At 42.5% G+C, this 22,265-nt stretch overlaps 1 protein-coding gene across 1 annotated transcript in view; it reads left to right on the top strand.

The window, feature by feature from the left end:
• CCDC14 (coiled-coil domain containing 14) overlaps nt 1-22,265 on the top strand; it is a 708,632-nt gene that overhangs the window by 438,893 nt on the left and 247,474 nt on the right. The window contains exon 9 of the mRNA XM_044074917.1: nt 9,437-9,578. Coding sequence (XP_043930852.1) covers nt 9,437-9,578 — 142 coding nt within the window. The remainder of the gene's footprint in view (nt 1-9,436; nt 9,579-22,265) is intronic.

Raw genomic sequence — 22,265 nt, 5'->3', positions numbered from 1 at the left:
GAGTTTCCTGCTTATTCTGATTCTGATGGATGATTCCACTCTTAGCCCTCCTCCTGAGGATTTTTTTTTTTCAGAGAGAGACTTCACATGAGGGGAGCACTAACTTTGGGAAGGCCAAGATTACTGACTCCAGAAAAAAAGGCTTAGGGAATTGTTTCTTTTGCCTCAGCATAGCCCTTAGCTATTCCTCCTGTGTTGAATGTTTGTTTAAGAGTCCCAGGGCAGACAGACAGAAACTGTCTCAGGCCTAAAAGTGTTAAAAGCCTCTGTTGTTAAAAACTCTGCACCTCTGATAAAGAGGCAAGGGCTTTGGATAGGTGGGGTAAGAAATATCTCCTCTTTCACAATTGAAATCTAAGGTGGATGCGATGAAGGTATGAGTGTAAAGAATTGCTGGATTTGGTTCATGTGTCTGAAAGTGGGTAAGCATTCTTTGCAGTGTGGTTTTGATGCTGTTCAGGGCCTCCTCGAGGGTGGCTGCTACTAGTTCTGTTCTTCCCTTGCCATGTGTTGTTGATGACCCTGTGGAAGCAGTTCTTAAAGAAAAAAAGAAAATGGAGGATGTCTATGCAGACTGTTAAGTTTTTTTTTTTTGCAGGTAGCAGTTTAGTTTAGTAGAAACTGGCCTAAGGGGTGACATATCCTTGTTATGGTTCCCAGTCTAGATCAGAGTTCACCTGCTCCAGACTCTGGTGAGGGCAGGGGTCAGTCCTTTCGAAAATTGGGATTTAATCACTCAACACAGATGGGTGCTGATATCATTCATCACGGTACAGATTTTATTTCCACAATGCCCTCAACTTATCTGGACATCTGACATTCCCAAGTTCAAGTACAGCAACTGTTACCTCTGCTGGGCAAGGATCACTGGATGGATCCTTACTTGGGACGATCGCCTGATTCTGGCAAGAAAAGAAAAGAACCTTCTCTACAGCATCTGGAATGTATAATATGCTAAAGATGCCTAGGGTATTCTGTGAACGAACGAAAAAAGTCCAGTCTAGTCCTTCTCCTCAATCATGCTTTGTGGGTGTGAGACTGATGACAGCAGCAGCAGCCTTTTTTTTTACCTCCCCGACAAAAAAAAAGAGTCTGTCACTTTACTTCCATCAACTATCTCATCGTCCTGAGCTGACTGCAAGGAGTCCTTCAAGCATTAGGGGTTCATGGCATCAGATTCTGGTGCTGGTCCCAATGCCAAAACGCATATGAGGAAGCTGCAATGGTATCTCAAAATGTATGGACACAGCACTGCCAAGATTTGCACACTGTCATTCAAATAATACCTTGCCTTCAAACCAGGCAGATTTTTTTTACCCCAGATGCTCGGGACACTGCCTGGGAGCTCATCTAAGGCGGAGTCAGGATTTTAATCTACAGATGCTCGGACACTGCTTGGGGAGCTCATCTAAATGGAAAGTGGATACACAGGTGTTGATTCTGACAGACAACACAACTGTCATGTGGTACATCAACAAACACATTCTTATCCTCTATGCAGGCAAGCAATGATTTTATGGGAGACCCTGCAACTGACTCGAACTCCCTAGCAGATGTATTAAGCAGACAAATCATGGAGTGGAAACTGGATCTTCATGTATTTCAGAAATTGACAGTGTCATGGGGAACTCCAGACATAGATCTGTTCGCTTCTCCACTAAACCACCAGCTGCCAAAGTATTGCACAAAGGGGTTTCATCACACAGCTTGGAAAGTGGATGCTCTGTCTTTCAGTTGGAAAACGTTCATGTCTATGCTTTTCCACCTCTACCTCTTCTTCCAAAGGTATTACTAAAGGTCAGACAGGACAGGCCAAGGATGATTTTGATAGCTCCAGATTGGCCACACTGGTACCACTTCTAAGGAGTCTTGTAAGAAGCCTCCATGGCCTTTACCTCTGATTCCTCATCTGTTATCTCAGAAGGACGGTCATCTGCTCAATGTCAAGCTTCAATCTCTCCATCTCACAGCTTGGCATATTCTGTGTTGGAACAACAAGTTTTAAATGTGATTATGGAAGCTAGAAGGCCTAGTACTAGGAGGAAAAATGGAAGAGATTTTTATTTTGGTATACAGCAAAGAATTTGGAGATTTCAGAGCCTAATTTGAGTGTGGCTCTTCAATATCTTACTGAGTTATTGGACAAAGGTTTGTCTTTCTCTTCCATAAAGATTCATGCTGCAGCAATTTCAGCTCACTATGATTGTGACCCACCTTTGTTTTCATCCTTTGTTCAAGCAGTTTCTTAGAGGGCAAGAATATAAGATCCTGCTTGGGATCTCAATTTTGTGTTGGAAAACTTACTCTACAACCTTTGAGCCGGCAGCTACTGCTGAATTGAAATATTTGTCATGGAAGACTGCTTTTCTGTTGGCTATTAAGAAGGGTGTCTGAGTTGCAGGCCCTTATGGCAGTAGAGCCCTTTTGATTTTCCATAAGGACAGGGTATCATTACGTACTAATCCTTCCTTTATGCCTAAGGTGGTTTCTAGTGTGGCTTTAAACCAAACTATTCATTTGCCACGTTCTTTGCAGATCCTCAAAATAAAGGGAAAAGATTTAGATGTACACTATTATTTGAGCAGGACTAAAGATTTTAGGCAGTCTCAACAGTTACTTGTTTCTTTTGCTTTAAGTTCACAGGGCAAACCTGTGTCAAAAAACTATTTCTAGGTGGATTGGCTTTTGCATTGCATTTTGTTATTCCCATCATGGCAAAGAGGTTCCAGCTGGGATTAGGCCTCATTCCACTAGGGCTACTGCCACTTCAACAGCATTTCTAAGGGGTGGCAACTAAGGATATTCTGGAAGCAGCTACTTGGAGTTCAGTGCATACTTTCTCTAGGCATTATCACCTGCCTATATACTCTAAGTCTAGAGCTGGTTTTGCCACAGCTGTTTTACAAGGCATGTTGTCAGCTCCTGCTTTTTATAATTTGCCAGCCTCCTTACCTCTGCTTTGGATTCTACCCAATAGTCAGGACTACCATAAATGTAGATGTCGAGGATTCCCTTGCTGCAGTCAATTTACCCTCCCTCCTTCCCTCTGTGTTTCAGGGTGGTTGTGTAGGTGCCTTTACATGCTTATATTTTTGTATATATATTACTGTATATATTGTACATGTTTATTGGTGCAGGTTGTTTTGGGACTTGTCTTTTGGGTCTTCTGACATCTGGGGCAAGAAACGGTCATGCGATTAGTACCCTGACGCCGTACTAAGGCAGTCGCAGTGCCATGACGCACGACCTTATATATCTCTATGGCCGGGCCGACTGGGGCTGGGGACTATACCCAATAGTCAGGACTGCAGCAAGGGAATCCTCGAACATCTACATTTATGGTAGGTACAAAACTGTACTTTTGTGATAATTTTTTCCTATTCTTTCTAACTCTTCTGCTTATATAGATACATAGATTTACTCTTTATACAGTTATAAGACTTACTGGGCTAGTTAGCCTTTGTTTACTTTAATCCCTTCATAGTTTTGACGAGAGTTCGTCCTTTACAAAGCGGCTGCTCTATTATTCCCTATCCTGTTTAGTGTGGTTTACGTAGTTCTGATATTAATAGTGTATGTGTTTAGCTTGCTATTTAGGTATTAGAAAAATGTAGAAATATATTTAGATATATGTAGATATTTCATTGTTTGATAGTTCAGTGGTCTGACAACTCAGTTGTTATAGTAGCTAGAGTTTGCGGTGCTTGTGTGTGCTTTGTTGTACATTAATCTTTTTGTCAAGATTAGTGTTTACTGTGGTGTTGCTCCTATGGCTGATCAAAAGGAGAGGCAAAAATCAGGTTTTAAAAAGTGCCCAAAATGCAGGCAGAAGATGTCCATCACGGATGCCCATGTGAATTGCATCTATTGCTTGGGGCCAATTCACCTCCAGGAGGATTGCTCTATCTGCCATTCCTTCAGTAGCAGGGTTTTGCTTGAGAGAAGAAGGAAGTTGGTGGATAGAGGGTTATTGAAGCCAGATTTTCAGGAGTCCTTGGACAAGGCTGACCAGACCTCCAAGTCATCGAAGGGGTCAAAGTAGTCTAAAGCTTCCTCGGAGCCCAAGTCATCGGCTCAGAGTCTTACTGTGAAGGTGTGGTTGCCGGTTCGGCAGTCTTCGGAGCTGTACACCGAGCCAGTGTTTCGGAACCGGTCCCCGGTCTTGGAACCGGTCTCCAAAATCTTGAGATCGCCTATCCTTCAATTGGTGGCTTCTTCGGTTCCTTCGACTCGTTCTTCGAGGACCCTCTCTGATGTGAATGTGGACCGGGTCGTGCAGAGGCTTCTGGACAACCCGGCACTGGCAAAATTATCGGCCTCGACCCAACTGGTTACGGGGCCTAAGACCATCACACCTGCTGTGACTACTACTCCACCGAGCCTTCCGAGCCAGGAGAGGAGGATCTGATGATTGTGGAGCCTTCGGAGTCTAGGCCTGTTCCAGTGCCATCGGCTCCGTCAACCCTAACTTCTTCGGTACCTTTGGAAGAGTCTGGGAGCCAACACTCTCTGGTCGGCTCTAGGGGGGGGGGGGAGCTGAACCAATGCATCTGTTCCGACCCTTCCCGTCGGAGTGTCTGCTCGGATGAGCTCGGCTCCGTCCTCTGGCTTGGAGCCCACTGTCTCTGTGCCATGGAGGTTGCCGTCTTCTTCAGAACCGATGGCTTCGGGTCGGAGCAGTGGTGCCTTCAATACTATGAAGAGGGTTATGTCGTCCAAGACACTCACATCATCAGGTCCCCCCCCCCTAAAAGTGCCACTTTCTGCCTCTACATCGCAGGTCCCTGTGAAGCGTCGAGACTCAGAGCCTCAGGTAACCCCATCGGGGTGACCCTTGCTCTACTGAGACCTCACCAGAAGCTCCCACTGATGAGGTTCCCAGGAAGAGACTTTGTAAGAGGAGGCATTTAGATTCCCCACAGGAGTCTTTGACATCAGACATCAACTTAGAGAAATCAGAAGGGTCCCCATGGTCTCCCTCGGAGGATATCTCCTTTGCTGATATCCTGGAAGTCCTTAAGCAGAGAGGAGACTGGCAGTCCATTAGCCCTACTGAGGATGAGTCGGTGCTCCTGAAGGCCTCTGGGTCTCAACTTTCCACCTCCTGGGTGACTCCGCCCTTTGGCAAACTAATGGAATTGGTTGCTCGAAGGCCATGGGAGTCTCCTGATACTATGGAACCGGTCCTATTGAGGTCCAGCAAGTTTATCACCTCCCCCCAAGACAAGATGTTCCTCACTAAGGGAGTTCCGGTTGATGCCATGGTGGTGGCAGCGGCCACCAACGAAGAGATGTCCGAAACCTCTTCTACTGTCCATCCTCCTAATAGAGATTCCAGGACTTATGGACAGGTACGGGAAGTGCATCTTTAATTCTGCAACCTTTGCTATGCGATCGCTTAACTACTTGATTCATTTTACCCATCTTCAAAGAGATCTCCTAAAAGAGTTCGGAGATGCTCTGCAGGGTAGTACAGATGGAGCTTTCTCTGAGAGTGTGACAGCCCAGCTTAATACACTTAATTCCATAGTTAACTCGTCCATGCAGCCGTTGGTTCGAGTCGGGCAGCAGGTTCAGCGAAAGCTCTTTGGAGACAGTCCTGGATGCATTTATTCTCCTTTGTGGAAGCCTTCAAGTCTTCCTTTGTCAACACCCCATTCGATGGCTCGGCCCTTTTTGGGCCCAAAGTCAAGGAGACTCTCACTAGGTGTGAGCAAGAGGGAAAGACTCTATCTGCCATAGGAGTCTGTTTTTCCACCCCTACCAGACCATACCCCAAAGGGCAGAAAGGTAGAAAAATGTGGTTCCGAAAGTCCCAAGGAGCTTTCCAGAACACACGTAGTGAACCCCCCTCCAGGGGCAGAGGAGGGGGTAATAATGGAAGACGCCGCCCTGGCAGCAGAGGGGGTCCACAGAACCAGGGCTACAGGGATCAGTTCCTTGGTAAGCCCTATCAGCGCGTCTGAATGGAGACCCGACTGTCCTACTCTGGAGGCAGTCGGGGGTTGCTTGGCTTTGTATCCGGATGCCTGGCTAGGAATTACAACAGATTCTTTGGTACAAAGCATCGTTATCAGAGGTTACATCATTCCATTCTTAGAAAACCCACCTGTTGGGAAAAAATCCCAGGCATTCCACCCAGTCTCTGGGATCAAGCAGCCATAGAAATCCAGAGGCTGCAGGAAAAAGAGTCATCCAGCCAGTCCCAGCAGACCAGATAGGATCCAGAACTTACTCCAGATTCTTTTTTGTTCCAAAGAAGACTGGGAACTGGAGGCCCATCTTGGATCTCAGCAGACTCAACACATTTGTAAAGAAGGAGACTTTCCGGATGGTCACGCTTCAGTCTATTCTCCCATTCCTCGGAATGGGCTATTGGATGTGCTGTATAGATCTCAGGGATGCGTACTACCATATCAAAATGGCCAGGCCATCCAGAGATCATCTGCGTTTCCGGCTGGGAGCCAGTCACTACCAATTCCAAGCACTGCCTTTTGGACTCGCAACAGCCCTCAGAGTGTTTACCAAATGCATGGCAGTGATTACGGTTCACCTGAGGCGTCTTGGATTCCGAGTGTTTCCGTATCTGGATGACTGGCTCCTTACCGCCGCCTCCAGGCATCAACTAATTCTGTCCAGGGATCACACACTCAGTCTCTGCTCTCAGTTAGGCATCACTATCAATTTCGAAAAGTCTGTGTTGTTGCCATCGCAGCATATCTCCTTTATCGGAGCAGAACTAGACACCACCACCGCCACAGTAAAATTGTCCCTGGACAGAATAACCACTCTCCCAAACCAGGTCTCAGGACATTTTGCAGAGAAGAAAAGTACCCGGCCCATCAAGTACTGAAGCTACTAGGTACCATGGCAGCTACGCTCATAGCAGTTCCTGTGGGACGTATGCGCATGAGGATTCTTCAATGGTTACTCTTCATGCAGTGGCCTTACCAACAACTTCCAATGTCATTCTTAATCATGATTACGGCCTCGTGCAAGTAGGATCTTCGCTGGTTGACCAGCCAACAAGTTACAGTGGGTCGACCATTTGTTTCTCCCCTGCCGTCAGCCACGGTGACCACGGACGCTTCTCTGATAGGGTGGGAGGGGCTTTTTCAGGGAAGAACAACCCAAGGCATTTGGTCGGAGACAGAGTCACAGTTGCACATCAATGTTCTGGAGCCAAGAGTGGTGCTTTTGGCGTTGCAGCACTTCCAAGACTCTGCCTCTAGGGACGATTGCGATACAGATGGACAACATGTCTGTGGTCTGGTACATCAACAAGGGAACCAAGTCTTACCCCCTGTGTCGAGAGGCCTTGAGAATTTGGCAGTGGGCAGTATCCACCGGGTGCTTTCTGATAGCAATGCACATCCTAGGGAAATCCAACATGATAGCGGACAAACTGAGCAGAGCCATTCTGTTACTGCACTAGTCGTCTCTCAAAGACGAAGTTGCAGAGATGATTTTCCGCAAATGGGGCCAGCCTTGCTGCGACCTGTTTGAATCCTCCTTGAATGCCAAATGCAGAAGCTACTTTGCCCTGAATCGTCCGGTGGACAGCCCAAGGGATTCACTCGTACACGATTGGCCCCCGGGACTCCTGTATGCCTTCCCACCTATACCACTGATTCCGAAATTCTTGCAGAAAGCCAAAAGCCTGGGAAGGACTGTAATCTTAATAGCTCCTTTTTGGCCTCATCAGATTTGGTTCCCCCTCCTCCGACTCTATCAGCTGGAGGAACCTTGGATTCTGGACCCATTTCCAGACCTGCTGACACATTCGTCAGGGGCCCTCCATCCCTCCCTTCATTCAGTCAGACTGACAGCTTGGCTGCTCCGATTCCCAACAACACATTCTTGTATCTTCGCATAAGGCTTCCACCAGAAAGTTGTATGCTAGTAAATGGAAGCGATTTGCTTTTTGGACCTCCCAAAATAACATTGATCCTTATGTTGCCCCGATTGCTAGTATCCTGGAATTCCTATCTAAGCTTTTTCATGAAGGTGCTGCAGCTGCCACTATTAGAGTTCAATTGGCTGCAATTTTGAATTTTCACCTCAGAGCTGAAGGTTCTAATTTGATGTCTCACAGAATATGTAGGGCCTTCCTGAAGGGTACCATTCATCTTAGGCCATCTGTTAGACAACCCTTTACTCCCTGGAATCTAAATTTTGTGTTGTCACGTATTATTCTTACCCCCTTTGAGCCTGCATTATCCTGTCAGTTGAAGTTTCTTTCTTGGAAAAGTATTTTCTTGGTGGCCATTACCTCAGCACGTAGGGTGTCTGAGCTTCAAGCCCTTTCTGTCAAACCCCCATATTTGGTGTTCCATCCAGAGTATCACTGAGGACTAATGCTTCATTCCTACCAAAGGTGTGTTCCGAGACTAACCTGAATCAAACTATCGAACTTCCAAACTTTTTCATTAATCATTCTAATAAGTTGGAGTACATGTTGCATAAACTTGATGTCCACAGACAATTGAGATTCTATTTGGACAGGACAAAGGAATACAGAAGATCTGACCAACTCTTTGTATCTCATGCTGACACGAAGAAAGGATTACCAGTTTCTAAAGTTACCCTTTCCAAATGGTTAACTGACTGCATTAAATTTATATACTCTTCAGCAAACCAAACATTAGAGCATGGTGTGAAGGCACACTCCACTAGGGCTGTTTCCACTTCTTCTGCTTATGCAGCTCTATTGCCTTTGGACACTATATGTGCAGCTGCCACTTGGTCTAAGCCACATACTTTTATCACTCATTACAAAGTGGACAGGGCTTCCTTTGGTTCCACTGTCATCAGGAATATATTCCCTTGAGCCACCCAGGATTAGGGTGTTTGGGACTCTACCCATGTATAAGAATGAACGGTGAGATTGAACAACTTCACATAAAGAAGTTATCTACTTACCATAACGTTCCATGTGAATTGTTCATTTCACCTTCATTCTTACATTCCCATCCACCTTCCCCCTCCAGGGTCTCGAAGAACGAGTAGACTTGGGGTCTGGTGGTCTTGTTCTGGGACTTCTTACTCCGGTTGAAGTATTTATTGATTTATACCTGTTCATGCTGGGTTCAGCAAACTAGATCTGAGGTAGGACAGAGAGCATCATGAGATAGGGACCTGACCTTGAGCTACTCTGAGATCTTCATCTAGTAAAGTGGCAGACTCGGAGCTGATGGATTGGCTCTGAAAGAATGAAGGCGAGATGAACAACTCACATGGAGCGTTATGATAAGTACATAACTTCTTTTTTTGCACTTCTACCACATCAGGATAGTAATGAACAAATGCAGTGATGCAGCTGTATGCTGTACTGGCAGATATTCTTGTAATCGGAAATGTTTGTGGCTTTGTTTGCTTATTCAGCCTGCCTTTTATTTACAGGTGTTACTAGTTTTGTTTTATCTTCATTTGTTAGATGATTCAGAAGTTATAAGACTAATAAATGAGCTAGAGGAGAGTGTCGGTCTTTTGCCAGCAGTAGTTGGTAGCACAAATGTTCAAGCTGAAATTGCACTTGCTTTGCAACCCTTGCGAAGTGAAAATGCACACTTGAGAAGGTAAGCACAAATGTAATTCATGTTTTAAAAAAAATAGTCAATGAGTTGAATGCAACACTGTATAGCTTAATTATTATGCTCTAGTTAGTTAACCAAATTGATTGCTTGTTGTAACCTTGTTCTCTTCTTCCTACTACTTGTTGTTTTAGAGCCCAGTGTATTTCCAGACTTCTTGCTTTAAGTAACAACTGTAGCGCACACGGAATGATTCCGTAGAAGTCCATTCATTCTTACCGAGAACAGTGAGCTGTCAGTTGCTCTATCCCATACATTGTATTACAACCAAAAAAGAGAGAACTGAGCAGCAAAAAAGCACTAAAACACAGAAACCCACTCAGTGACACTCACTGGGTCCAATAAAGGGAGACAGTTCACCAGTTAACACACTGAAGTCTTCTGGATAAAAATGAAGTAGTTTATTCCAGTAAGAATACCAAAATCACAGGTTCCAAAACGCATATTAAGAGCTTTCATTCCTCACAAGGGAACTTCTTCAGAATAACTACTGTTTGACTGCTCTACACTTTTATACTCTCTAATAGTTTAATTGAGGAAGTAATTCAATAATCACCACTCACATTTAAAGGCATAGTCTAAAAATCTGCACCAACTGTAAAATACATACACTGCTTCCTGAAATATTTACAGATAAAAAAACGGTGTACATAGAAATAAAATTGCATTGAATTAACCATGTCACAGTAACAAAGCCCTCCTTTTGAGAACAGGAACTAGTGAAATGCATTTGTTTAAACCTGGTGGAGTACCAGCATCTAAATTCAGCTGCCACATCAATTCTTTATACTCAAGAGAAGTCTCCCAGTCCCCGCCCCTTTCTGGAAGGCATATCTTTTCCAACACCCAAAACTTGAACTTGACTTGCAAGTTAGTGTGTTTGTATAAAGCGTTTGTTTCTTTTTGCTTATTAATCTCATAGGAATGTTCATATATCCGTTGTTTCAACTTTCTCTCTGTCTCCCCAATGTAGTATGATGGACATTGTATGCAATAAGCTATGTATACTATTCCTGTTTTATTACAGGTGTAGTATCCATTCCCTACCAATGTTCTTAAATTGTCTCCAATGGATAAATCTTCCTTATTTTCTATGTATGCACACTGGGCACAAGCCCCACATTTGTAAGTACCATGTTTGTTTTTCCCTGGTTTTTGATCCATCACTCTTTCAAAAATATATATATTTTTAATTTGGGCCCCTTTTATATCCAAATTTTACGGTCCTAGCAAACACATCCAGACTATTTGGCATTCTGGAAAACAATTCCCAATATTTAATAATAATTTCTTTGACTTTCTTAGTGTCTGAATGGTACTCTATAGCCATAAGTAATTCCACCTTATTTACCCATATATTCCATTTGTAGATCCTATTGTGGAACAGTTTGCAGCACATTATTATGTCCCAAAAGGAGTACATACTTTTTACCCCAGTTGGTCAAAATATGTCTAATTTAATGCAATTTTATTTTATTTCTATGTGCACAGTTTTTTATCTGTAAATATTTTAGAAAGCAGGGTGTGTATTTTTCACTTGGTGCAGGTTTTTAGACTATGCCTTTAAATGTGAGTGGTGATTATTGAATGACTTTCTCAATTAAACTATTAGAGAGTATAAAAGTGTAGAGCAGTCAAACAGTAGTTATTCTGAAGAAGTTCCCCTGTGAGGAATGAAGGTGCTTAATCTGTGTTTTGGAACCTGTGATTTTGGTGTTTGTGCTGGAATAAGCTACTACATTTTTATCTAGAAGACTTCAGTGTGTTAACTGGTGAATTGTCTGCCTTTATTGGACCCAGCGAGTGTTACTGAGTGGGTTGCTGTGTTTCCATACATTGTATTACTTGGACTGGTTGCTGCAGGAGCCTGTTCTGAGCAACTCTTAAGAGTCTCCTGAAAGAGTGTGCTGCTCCCTTCTTCCCGTAATGTGCTGGAGAGCTGAATCTCCAGATGTCCTTCCATGATCACTGTTTCAGTATTACTGACAGATGGGATGTCCTGGCAAGGATAACCTTGCATTTGGTTAGTATGATAAAGCCTGGGTGCCTTCCTCTCATGCCGTATGCCCAAATGACCTAAGCCAAAAGGTGGGAGGCACATAAGAGAAATATGGGGGTGAATTACCTAAGAACTTCCTTAACCACCAGCCCAAATGCAGAACTTTGCTTCATCTTTGGTCTGTGATATGTACAGTTCATGCAGCTTCCTTGATGTTGGGCAGATAAATGCCCCATTGGGTATCCTTCCTTTTCTTTTTAATTTATTGTACATGTCATCAAATAGGGAGAAATATGACTGTGTGGAAAGCAGATTCCTCACTGGATCACCATTTGAAGTGTCATTTTTGCCAGGGAGCAGAGCTTAATTAAAAAACTGTGCTGTTAGTCTGATGTCCTGAAAACCTTGCATGTTCATTGTGGCTGACCCAAGCATCTGCTTCAGACAAGAAGGGGGAACTTGATTGGTTATTTCTGAGAGATCTGAGGGTGTACCCCAGAGTTTAGTTACAGAGGAGGTGCCCGGTTCTCTGAAGTCCATCAGGGCTCAGAGCCATAATATTTTGCTGAGGCAACATACTTCTCAGACAGTAAGGGATCCTCAAAGGGAATGACAAGAATTTACACAGGGGCTGTTTAAAGACATAGTTTCTTAAGTCCCCCTTAATATTTTCTGGCTGCACCTGCTCTGCCCCCCCCCCCACGCAAACAGACAAAGAGACAGATTGACTTACTCTGGGGATGAAGATCAGGATTTAGAAGATGATTCACTGGCATAGTCTTCTCATATCCATACCCCTAATGCTGTTGCTACTGATGAAGATAACTCTTTCTCTGGATTCTCCTTTAGAAGAACTTTTGGGGTACTGTGGTCAAAATGATGCAGCATTTTAAATGGGGAGGGCATGAAGATATCTGATGCTCAACAGAGGTATTGTGATCTTTTGGAAATGGGTGCACCTAAACCCTTTGCCATTCTTCCTGTCCTGGAGATCTTTTTGGATACCTTTACTACGGCCTCTTTAAATCTTGAATCCCAACCCCCTGCTCCAAAGAAACCTGATAGATTTTATAAAGTGCCTGTTGCTCAGAAATTCCTTTATAAAAACTTGTCTACTGACCAAGCTGTGATTTTCTGTTTCTACTGAGAAGCATACCATGCTGTTGCCCTTGCCTGGTGTTTTGCCAACAGACAAGGATCATGGGAGTATTGACCAGCCTGGTAAAACCCATAGCTATCTTAACCTTTAAAGCTATTAATTGCCATACCCATATGACTATCATGTCTCATCTGTCCTGTCTTATCTGGGTAATGTGAGTAATGTTTTGCCGAATCCAAAAAGAAGTCTCATGCCCTTTATCTCTGCCTGTTAGGTGACCAGGTACTCAGTAATACAGTTGTTATGTTGCTGCTGATGCATTTTCTAGAGTGGCTGCTTCTGGATCTGGTATGTGCAGGTACTCCTGGCTAAGGCTCCAATCTTTACCAGAGGATGTGAGAGCCAAATTCCTGGATTCCCCACTGGATAAACTGCATCTTTTTGGCTCTGCAGTTGCAGTTTTTTTTCAAATCCTTACAAGAAAAGAAAGTTATGCAGGACTTAACAGATTTTGCCTTTCCCCAGTACCCAAGTTCCTTGAGTATTAGCCAGTTAAGGCTGGTCTTTTTGTTGGGAGAGATAAAAAACAACCCTAGAAAGGTAAAATAATTAACAGACGGTAATTTTAGGATAAATCAGGTCAGAATGCCAGGAAGGTTCCAAGTCACCATTACCTGACAAAACTGCCTCTTTATGATTGTCTTCCTTTTCCCCTTCCCTTATGCCAAAGACTTCAGTCTGCCATCCTGAAAGGTAGTCACAACAGACAATCGGGATGCGCTTCCTTTGATCACAGTTGCAGTATTCCAAACTGTTGTGTTATCCCACCAAATAACAGAGGTGCCAAAGCCTTCCACAGAGCAGTATGTATTGTGTGTGACCTAAGCCCATGGCACTAAGGGTACATAAATGGACGTATGAGCATAAATCCTCACACAGTCACACTGCCAGTCCAAATGCAGGTCTCTTACCAGTCATTCTGTTCTGTGGGCATTAGTATCATTGGCCTTCACTGGTTCAGATAAGTGCCCTGTTGGGGAGCCTTCCTTTCTTTTTCTTGCTTGTAATACTGACGTTGCTCTGTTAGATGTCAGGAGCAGAAAATGCAGTTGCAGTAGGCAGATTCCCTACAAGGATCTCCACACTCAGTGCCTTTTCTGCTTAGGCACAGAGCATGATTATAAAAATTGTACAGTCTGTCAGTTCCCTCATTCCGAAGACTTTAACATCACTAAATCCTTACTTAGGGTCTGGATGTAGAGATGATAAAAATCAGCAAGCAAAGGAGAGTAGTATTGCTGGAATTGAATTCATCCTCTAGTCTTAGTGAGTACCTTCACGAAGTAGGCCCTGTTTTTACAAAAGCTCACCAACATGACACTTGATAAATATAGACTGTATTTTATATAGCATATATCATGGACAAAGTAGATTAAAAAATAAAAAAAAAGACATAAAAAATAAAAAAAAGACATAAAAAATAAAAAAAGACAGCTGGGTGTACAAGTCCCAGGATAAAAAATTGCCCAATCCTAGTAGGTACATTGGTGCCAGGACTGGAAAACAATGACAGTGTAGAATCTTCAAGACACGGAAACATTCCTGTGATGGGGTTAGGCCAGACTCAGTGGAGGATGACCCCTCAGTTGTTAAAGTAAATAGTACTCCAGTAAAACCACAAAAACCAACAGGACAAAAAAGAGCCGTAAACATGATAGAGTGGACTAGTAAGGAAAAGAAAGAAATTATGTATTGTTACTATTATGCAAGAAGCCCAAAATTTCCAGATAGAAGTTATTCAAAAAGATTAACAAAAAATCAGAGGAAAGAAGTATACTTGCGCATGAAAAACTGTCAAAAGCTTCAAATGCAAATTTGTGTTAATTAATTGAACAGATTCATGAAAAAACAAACTAGGTCCAGAATCAGCACGGCTGCAGAGTATACATTCACTCTGTTTAATAAATGTATATTTTGCAGCCGTGGTGATTCTGGACCTAGATTTTTTTTTTTTACATAGTTTGTTGTTCTGTACGTGGTACTGAATCTTTATCCAGTAACCTGTCTGCTGATGAAGATTCATGAAGAACATTATATAGCGCAAGAAACCTTGAGCTGTTTGGAAAAAGAAGCGACTGAGGAAGTGTGAAAATATAAAAGCAAAAACCAAGAGATTTTTGAAAGGTATAGAAAAGAAACATGGACATGGGAAAGAAAGATATGACATGTTTTAATTTTATGCAAAGGAGAAAGTCAAACTAATCAGTACAAAAAGAACAGCTCCAAAGATATTTGAAGAGAAATACTGGCAAAGATACCCAGATATGTACCCCGGTACCGGATCCAATCCCTGTCCTGAAAACAATAAAACTGACACAGAAATTGCCACCCGTTTTAACTCCTTCTTCATCAACTCTATAGCTGAACTTACCAAGACCTTCTCCAACCACATCTCCTCCCAATCCTACTTCCCCTTCCTCTTCCCAACCCTCCACTCCTAATCCTTCCACCCCTTTTCATCTAAACCCGTCTCAACCTCCTACATCAAAAAGCTTCTTTCCAAACTTATGCCATACTCCAATGCCCCTGACAATATTCCCTCACTCTTTCTCAAGCTCGCTGCAGATGGTATTGCCATCCCCATCAGTATTCTCATCCATAGGTTTATCCAGGAATCTTATGTCCCCAAATTATGGTGTGCTGCCTTTATCTTACCCCTCCACAAAGGAGGCAAAAATAATAGCATCTCTAACTTCCGGCCAATAGCCATACTTTCCCCAATTTCAAAAATCCTTGAAAAATGCATCCGCCAACAATTCATGCCCTACCTCATCAATAATCAACTCCTCACCCCTACACAACACGGCTTCCGTCCTGGTCATAGTACAATAACTGCTCTCCTATCTTTCTTAGACATAGGTAACCATGCCTGGGACTCTGGAAAAATTGTCTCCACTATCCTTCTCGATCTATCCAAGGCATTTGACACTGTCTTTCATACCCATCTTCTAAAACCCCTTTCTAACCTCAATCTCTCCCAAAAATTCCTTATATGATTCAATAGTTATCTCTCTGACAGATCCCAGGCTGTGAAATGGCAAACTGATAACTCAACCTTCCTACCTACCCCAACCGGGGTCCCCCAGGGGTCTATACTCAGACCAATGCTCTTTAATATATTCATCAATAGTCTTTACGCTGCAATTCCAAACACTCAAATAGTGCAATATGCAGACGACTCCCCTTTAGTCTACTCTGCTCATAGCCTTCCCGAGCTCCAGGCAAAAACCCATTCAGCCTTTACAACTACAGAGAACTGGATGCTTCAAAACCATCTCTCCCTTAATGCCAATAAATCCAAAATCCTTTTCTCCCCCTCAGAAGCCAACTCTCTCAGCAAACAATCCTTCAGTATCATCAGCCATACCAACTCCACTATAGAAGTCATTCCTTTTGCAAATCTTCTTGGGGTTACCATTGATGAACACCTGAAATTCGATACACATGTCCAACTAAATATTAAGAAAACACATCAGAAACTTGGTATGCTATACAGAAACTCTTACTTTCTCTCCCTTTCTACAAGGCAAACTCTCTCCATGATCTACTTACTACCGTACGGTGCTCCACTACTAACAAACCTCTCTTCCACCATCTCTGCAAAACTAGAAATCTGTTACAACAAAATCTCTAAATTCGCTACTAAATCTAAACACTCCTCCCATCATTGTAGCTCTCTCCAAATGCTAAACTGACTAGAGCTTCCCAACTACCTTGACTACCTCCAACTCACTACAGCCCACAAATTAATCTTTAAACCTACTGCATGCCCTGCTCTAGCAAATATCTTACCATCTTAAACACCTCTCAGACCCCTGAGATCTGTCCAACAAAATCTACTTTCTGTATACAAACCAAAACGTCCTGCTGGCCAGTTTCTCCTATCCTTTTCCTTAGCCAAAAAATGGAACTCTCTCCCACCCTCGCTACAAATCTCTAAAAACTTTGAACACTTCAAATCCCAGCTCCATTCCTACCTCTCCCATAATTGGAAATGTAATTGCACCCTACCTAATTAATCCTACTAATTGCCTCCTATACATGTACTTCCACATGTACCTCTACACCTTGCTGTTTTTCCTCTACAGCTTCCCCTCTCTGAATCTAATGTAATATAACATCAAAACCTTGAATGTATATAATGTAAATACTGTACATAGCTTTGTAACTCTACTCTCTCTCCCTATCTGGAAATTTTCTCTTTCCTTTCTACCTATGTACAAGGTTCATGTTAAGAGGTGCTGCTAACTAGCTACTATAATCATCCCTGACGTGTGTACTCCACTTTTGCTACTAAACATCTGCCTCTGTCTACTTACACCAGGTTTCTTTTTCTTCTAAACAACCACCCCCCTCTCTACTACTCAACTTCCCCTCTCTTCTCTCACCAGAACCTTGAAATCTTGAATGTATACTTAGTACACACTGCACTTTCCTCCTTTATTTCCTCCACATTCTTCAAAACCTATACTTCTATCTTTCAAATATTCACTCTTTGCAACTGCTAACAGAAGACTTACAATTTCATAGTTTTTAATTATCTGTTAGCTTATTCCATTGCCTCACTTCAACTTTATGCTGTGCAAATGGCTCTCTAAGCAACTACATATATGTCATGAAGAGTATTCATTTTTTTTTCAGTTGTATTTTGCTATATCTCAGTATATAATTCTACATTTGTTTTAAATAATCATGTCTGATTTTCTTGTATGTAATATGAAGCTTTTCTGCCCGGACCTCCACTGAAAACGGGCTCCTTGAGCCCAGTGGACCTCCCTGGTTATCAAACTGGAAATAAATAAATAAATAAATAAATATAGAAAATTTCACAATATAAAAAATAAGATCACAAAAGGGGGAATGCAGAAGAGAAGATTTGTAAAGTAGAAGTTAAACGAATACAAGCTAAAGTTAAGGAATACCTGCAAAGTGAAGGATTTACTATAGAAAGTCAAACACAGGGCATGTCGCAATATGATGAAACAATGAGTCCCCAAAATAAGGGAAACAGGTGGAGCAGGAGACATCTGAAGAAATATGGACAAGGTAAAGAAAGAGAGATTTAATATGGTGAAGTATTTTTTATTTTATTTTATTTATTTAACATTTGTTTACCGGGTTTCCTCCCACTTCAGAAAGACATGCTGTAGGTGGATTGGACACTCCAAATTAGCTCTAGGTGTGAGTGTGCCTTCCGTGGAAGGTTGGGCACCGGGCTGGCAACTCGACACTGTAAAACTCCACTGCCAATTATGAGTGGACAGGTGATCCACTGTGGCGACCCCTAAACGGGAAAAGCCAAAAGAAGAGGAAAGTCTGACTTGGAATGAAGCCAATTTTCAGCGGAGGCCTGGGAAGAAATACTGCAATACTACTTTGAAATATAAGGGAGAAAGCACAACTGATCATTACAAAAAAGCAGCACCAAAGACATTTGAAGAGAAATACAGGCAAAGGAATCCAGATATGGAAATGTTTTTTACATCACATAAAAAAATAAAAGGGGGGGTGGGTAGAAAAGAGGGTTAGTAATAGAAAAGTTTTAGAAATAGAAACTGAAGTTATGTTTCCTGTGTATACCTGTGAAGTTAAGGATGTAGTGTAGAAAATCCAACTCTGGTAACATAACAGCATGATAGAACAGTTAGCCTCCAAATTAAGGAAAACAGGTAGAATGGGAAGCATCTGATCAGTTGCCATTTGAAGATACTTTGGAGCCTTCACTAGAAAACCAATACTAAAGCTCAGCACAGCAAGGGAATGAACAGGAAACAGTGGCAGCTCTAGCACAGTCAATGTTGAGGAGTGATATGCCAGTGAGTTCCCATATGAAAGAGCAATGGATGAGACAGGAAGCAGCTGATAAAATGAAGACAAAGGAAGATGTTCTGGAACTTTCTGTAGAATGCCCACAGGAAGTGGACAACAAAGAATGTGCCCTCAGTTTAGAAGAAAATGATCAAATGGAAGAGTTGCTTGATTTAATAAAGATGGATAGACATGTTAAGGTTGTTGAAAGAAATAGATTACAGAAAGTTAATAGGACCCAAAATGTTAAAAGTCTGATTAACAGAAGTTCATGTGACATATATAGAAGTAAGTAGGATATATTACTGTGCAGTTAAGTTAATAACAGATAGCCTTGCCATAAAACTACAGGGCAATTAGGGAAAGAAAGGGAAGAAATCAAATGATTTCTTGTGGTAAGACGTTGATAGGTATTGTGGAAATCAGGACTGATCTGTAGACCTTGGAGTTGTGAAGAGGAAAGACCGCTCTGAACCCTTTCCATCAGTGGCACTTCAGATATTTGTACTACTGACTTAAGAAAATTTCATGTAACATACATTTTCTGAAGCAGAAGAAGATTGTAAAGTAATCTGTCCTGGGTGCTCCCTCCCTGCCTCAAAGCAATAAGGAAACCTCCTGCCACCTTCTGAAAACACCCTAACTCTGCCAGCCTGCTTGGTAATCTGAACACTAGTGCGGAAAAGCCCCCCCACAGGATTGTATTAAATGTATGTTGCTCGGTACTAATTATACATTGCTGTGTTGTAATACGTATTGTGCTAGTCTGGCCTCCCGTGCATGCGTTCTAGCAGCATACCATAGACCATTTGCCCTCTCCCCCTCCTGCTTTCCTTAAATACGATTATATTTACACCCCAGACAGGTTTCGACTCTCCTTGCTTCCTCCCTCTACCACCAAGTAGCAACTTCAACCTGACTAAACCCTACACTTTAGTCCTGATAAGTTACTTTTCTACTAAAGAGGCTGTTGAATTCATCATTCTGTGACTGAATATTTCCTTTCCCTTTATGCTAAACTTCCCTCAGTAAAGGTCACCCTGTACTACCTCTCCTTAAACTTCAGAACAAACCCTCTTTCTACAGCCATTTATCTGCTCTTCACTGATACTTTTTCTGCTGTACTCACCTCTTCTGCTCCATCCCACTCCATTCGCCCTTCGGGCTCACTCCACTCCCCTACCCTGTCCCCTATTCCCACCCACCCATAGCACTCCTACCTTTACTCCTCCTTAACCCCCCCAACCTATTCACCCAATAGCTGCTCCCCCCACCACTTTCCTCCCTTCTACTTCCCTTTCACACTCCTCTATCTGCACTCCACCCTTATAATTACAACCCCCTCCTGTTTTTTTGCATTCCCATATAACTCCCACACCAAGATCCTATTAAAACCTTCAGTACTTTCTAATACCTCCCTTGCTATTCAACCTCTCCTCTCCTTACGCCTACATATTTCTTTCTCCCTTTTACCCAATATGCTCTTATCAAGGCATCATACCCTCCTAGCACCCTGCCTTCTCTCCCTTGTCCTAATTCCTCTTTATTTTGCTAGCTCATACAACTGTAATACTTACCCAATATTACCCACTAAAACAACCAGCATACAGACACACCCTCACACTCCATCCTACTCCCATTTCCACTCCATCTCCTCATCTATCATCCAGCCCAACACTCTTCATATTCCACCCTAAAATTCTCTCCTTTAAAGTTAAGATATTGTCACCCACTATAACCTTAAAACCATCAATTGTCATACCTAGTAAACCCAAATGGCTAAAGGATAATACCTTTAATAACTTAGTCCAAGCTGGTGATATTCATCCTAACCCTGGTCCTACTCCCTCCTTCACCAGCATCCACCTCCTACCACAACACCCTAAAACGTTTTACTTTAAATGCATAAAGTCTCAACAACAAAATTCACCAATTTCAAGCTTGGTTAAGCCATAACCAACCTGATATCTTGGCCATCTCCGAAACATGGCTTTAAACCCTCCATCTCTGACTCTGAGATCCTACCCCCAGGATTTCATGCTGTCAGAAGTGACAGCGTTAAAAAAAAAAAGGTGTCGGCTGTGCCCTATTCTTCTCTAACCTCCTCACCATAATTCCACTTCAAATTCCAATTCCAGAATACGGAACTAACTGCTGGACTACTAAAATTAAATAAACACAAAAATATCTTTATTATTGCCCTATATATCACACCTGGTAATAATGTCTCAACACTCGAAGAAATTCTCTTATGGGCTTCTACTAGAATTCACTATGAAACTTACATTCTAGGAGATGTAAATATTGACTGGAACAAAATCAATTGCCATTCTTCCTCCCTTAACAATTAACCTCTACAACTTCTCTCAGTTAATCCTCCCCATCACCCGACCAAACAAAACCAAACCACCTGGATCCACCTTAGACTGGATCCTAGCCTCAGATCCAACTAAAATAATTAACTCTGGCACTATTCCTGATTCTATTAGCGACCACCATCCAGCCGTCATACATCGCTCAACCAACTCTACCCCACACCAGCACCAATATATTAACACTCTCAACCTCACTAACTTCAACCCCACTACTTTCTCAAACATTTTCAAACAGATGAACTGGCAAACTCTAAACACCCTCCCACTTGACAGAGCTATAGAATACTTCAACTCTGTCTTTTTAGATACCCTAAACTCCCTTGCCCCTCCAAGACACAAAAGGATAAAAGCCAAATCTATTCCTTGGCTATCCAAAGAAACAAAAAATCATGCACCAAAGAGACAAAATATGGAAACTTTACCAAAACTATAAGCTGCCCACTACACTCCTCCAATATCGACAGCTACGTAACCTTGCAAAAAAACTAATCACCAAGGACATCAAAATCCTACTACATCAAGCTCCAATCCACAAATAATAATAAAAATCCCACTTTTCTGGAATTCAATAAATTCTCTTCTCAATCCAGGCTCCAAGAATAACCCCTGTCCTGACCCAGGTAAATCTGACCTCGGACTAAGCTCCGAATTTAACTCATTTTTCATAGAAACCATTTCAAGCCTCACCAAGACATTTCCTAACAATAACCCAACTTCCTTATATTCACCACTTTCCAACTCGCCTAACTACCCTCCCTGTCTGTTTGAGCTCAAACCCGTCGCCACTTACTTCATACAAAAGCTCTTGTCCAAACTTAAACCTTGCTCTAATGCTCCTGACAATATCCCTCCTTCATTCCTTAAATGTGCTGCTGAAGGTATTGCTCTTCCAATCAGCATCATTATTAACAGATCCATAAAGGAATCTTATGTCCCTAAACTCTGGCGCTCAGCCTGTATACTTCCACTTCACAAAGGAAGCAAAAACACCACCATCTCAAACTTTTGCCCAATCGCTGTGCTCTCACCAATCTCCAAAATCCTAGAAAAATGCATCCACCTCCAACTCATGCCTTTTCTGACTCTAAACAACCTTCTCACTCCCACCCAACATGGCTTCCGCCCAGGCCATAGCACTGTTACTGCTCTACTTTCTTTCCTTGAAACTGTCAACCAAGCCCGTGATTCAGGACATTTAGTTTCTACCTTTTTACTTGATCTGTCCAAAGCTTTCGATACTGTATCCCACAAGCACCTTCTCTCTCAACTCTCCAACCTCCATCTCTCACCCAACATCATATCCTGGTTCTCCAATTATCTATCCAATAGAT

Source organism: Protopterus annectens, chromosome 6.part0, assembly GCF_019279795.1.
Source record: "Protopterus annectens isolate FY-2018-M chromosome 6.part0, PAN1.0, whole genome shotgun sequence".
NCBI lineage: Eukaryota > Metazoa > Chordata > Ceratodontiformes > Protopteridae > Protopterus > Protopterus annectens.
Note: the sequence above shows the minus strand (reverse complement) of the source record. Positions and strands in the feature narration are given on the sequence as shown.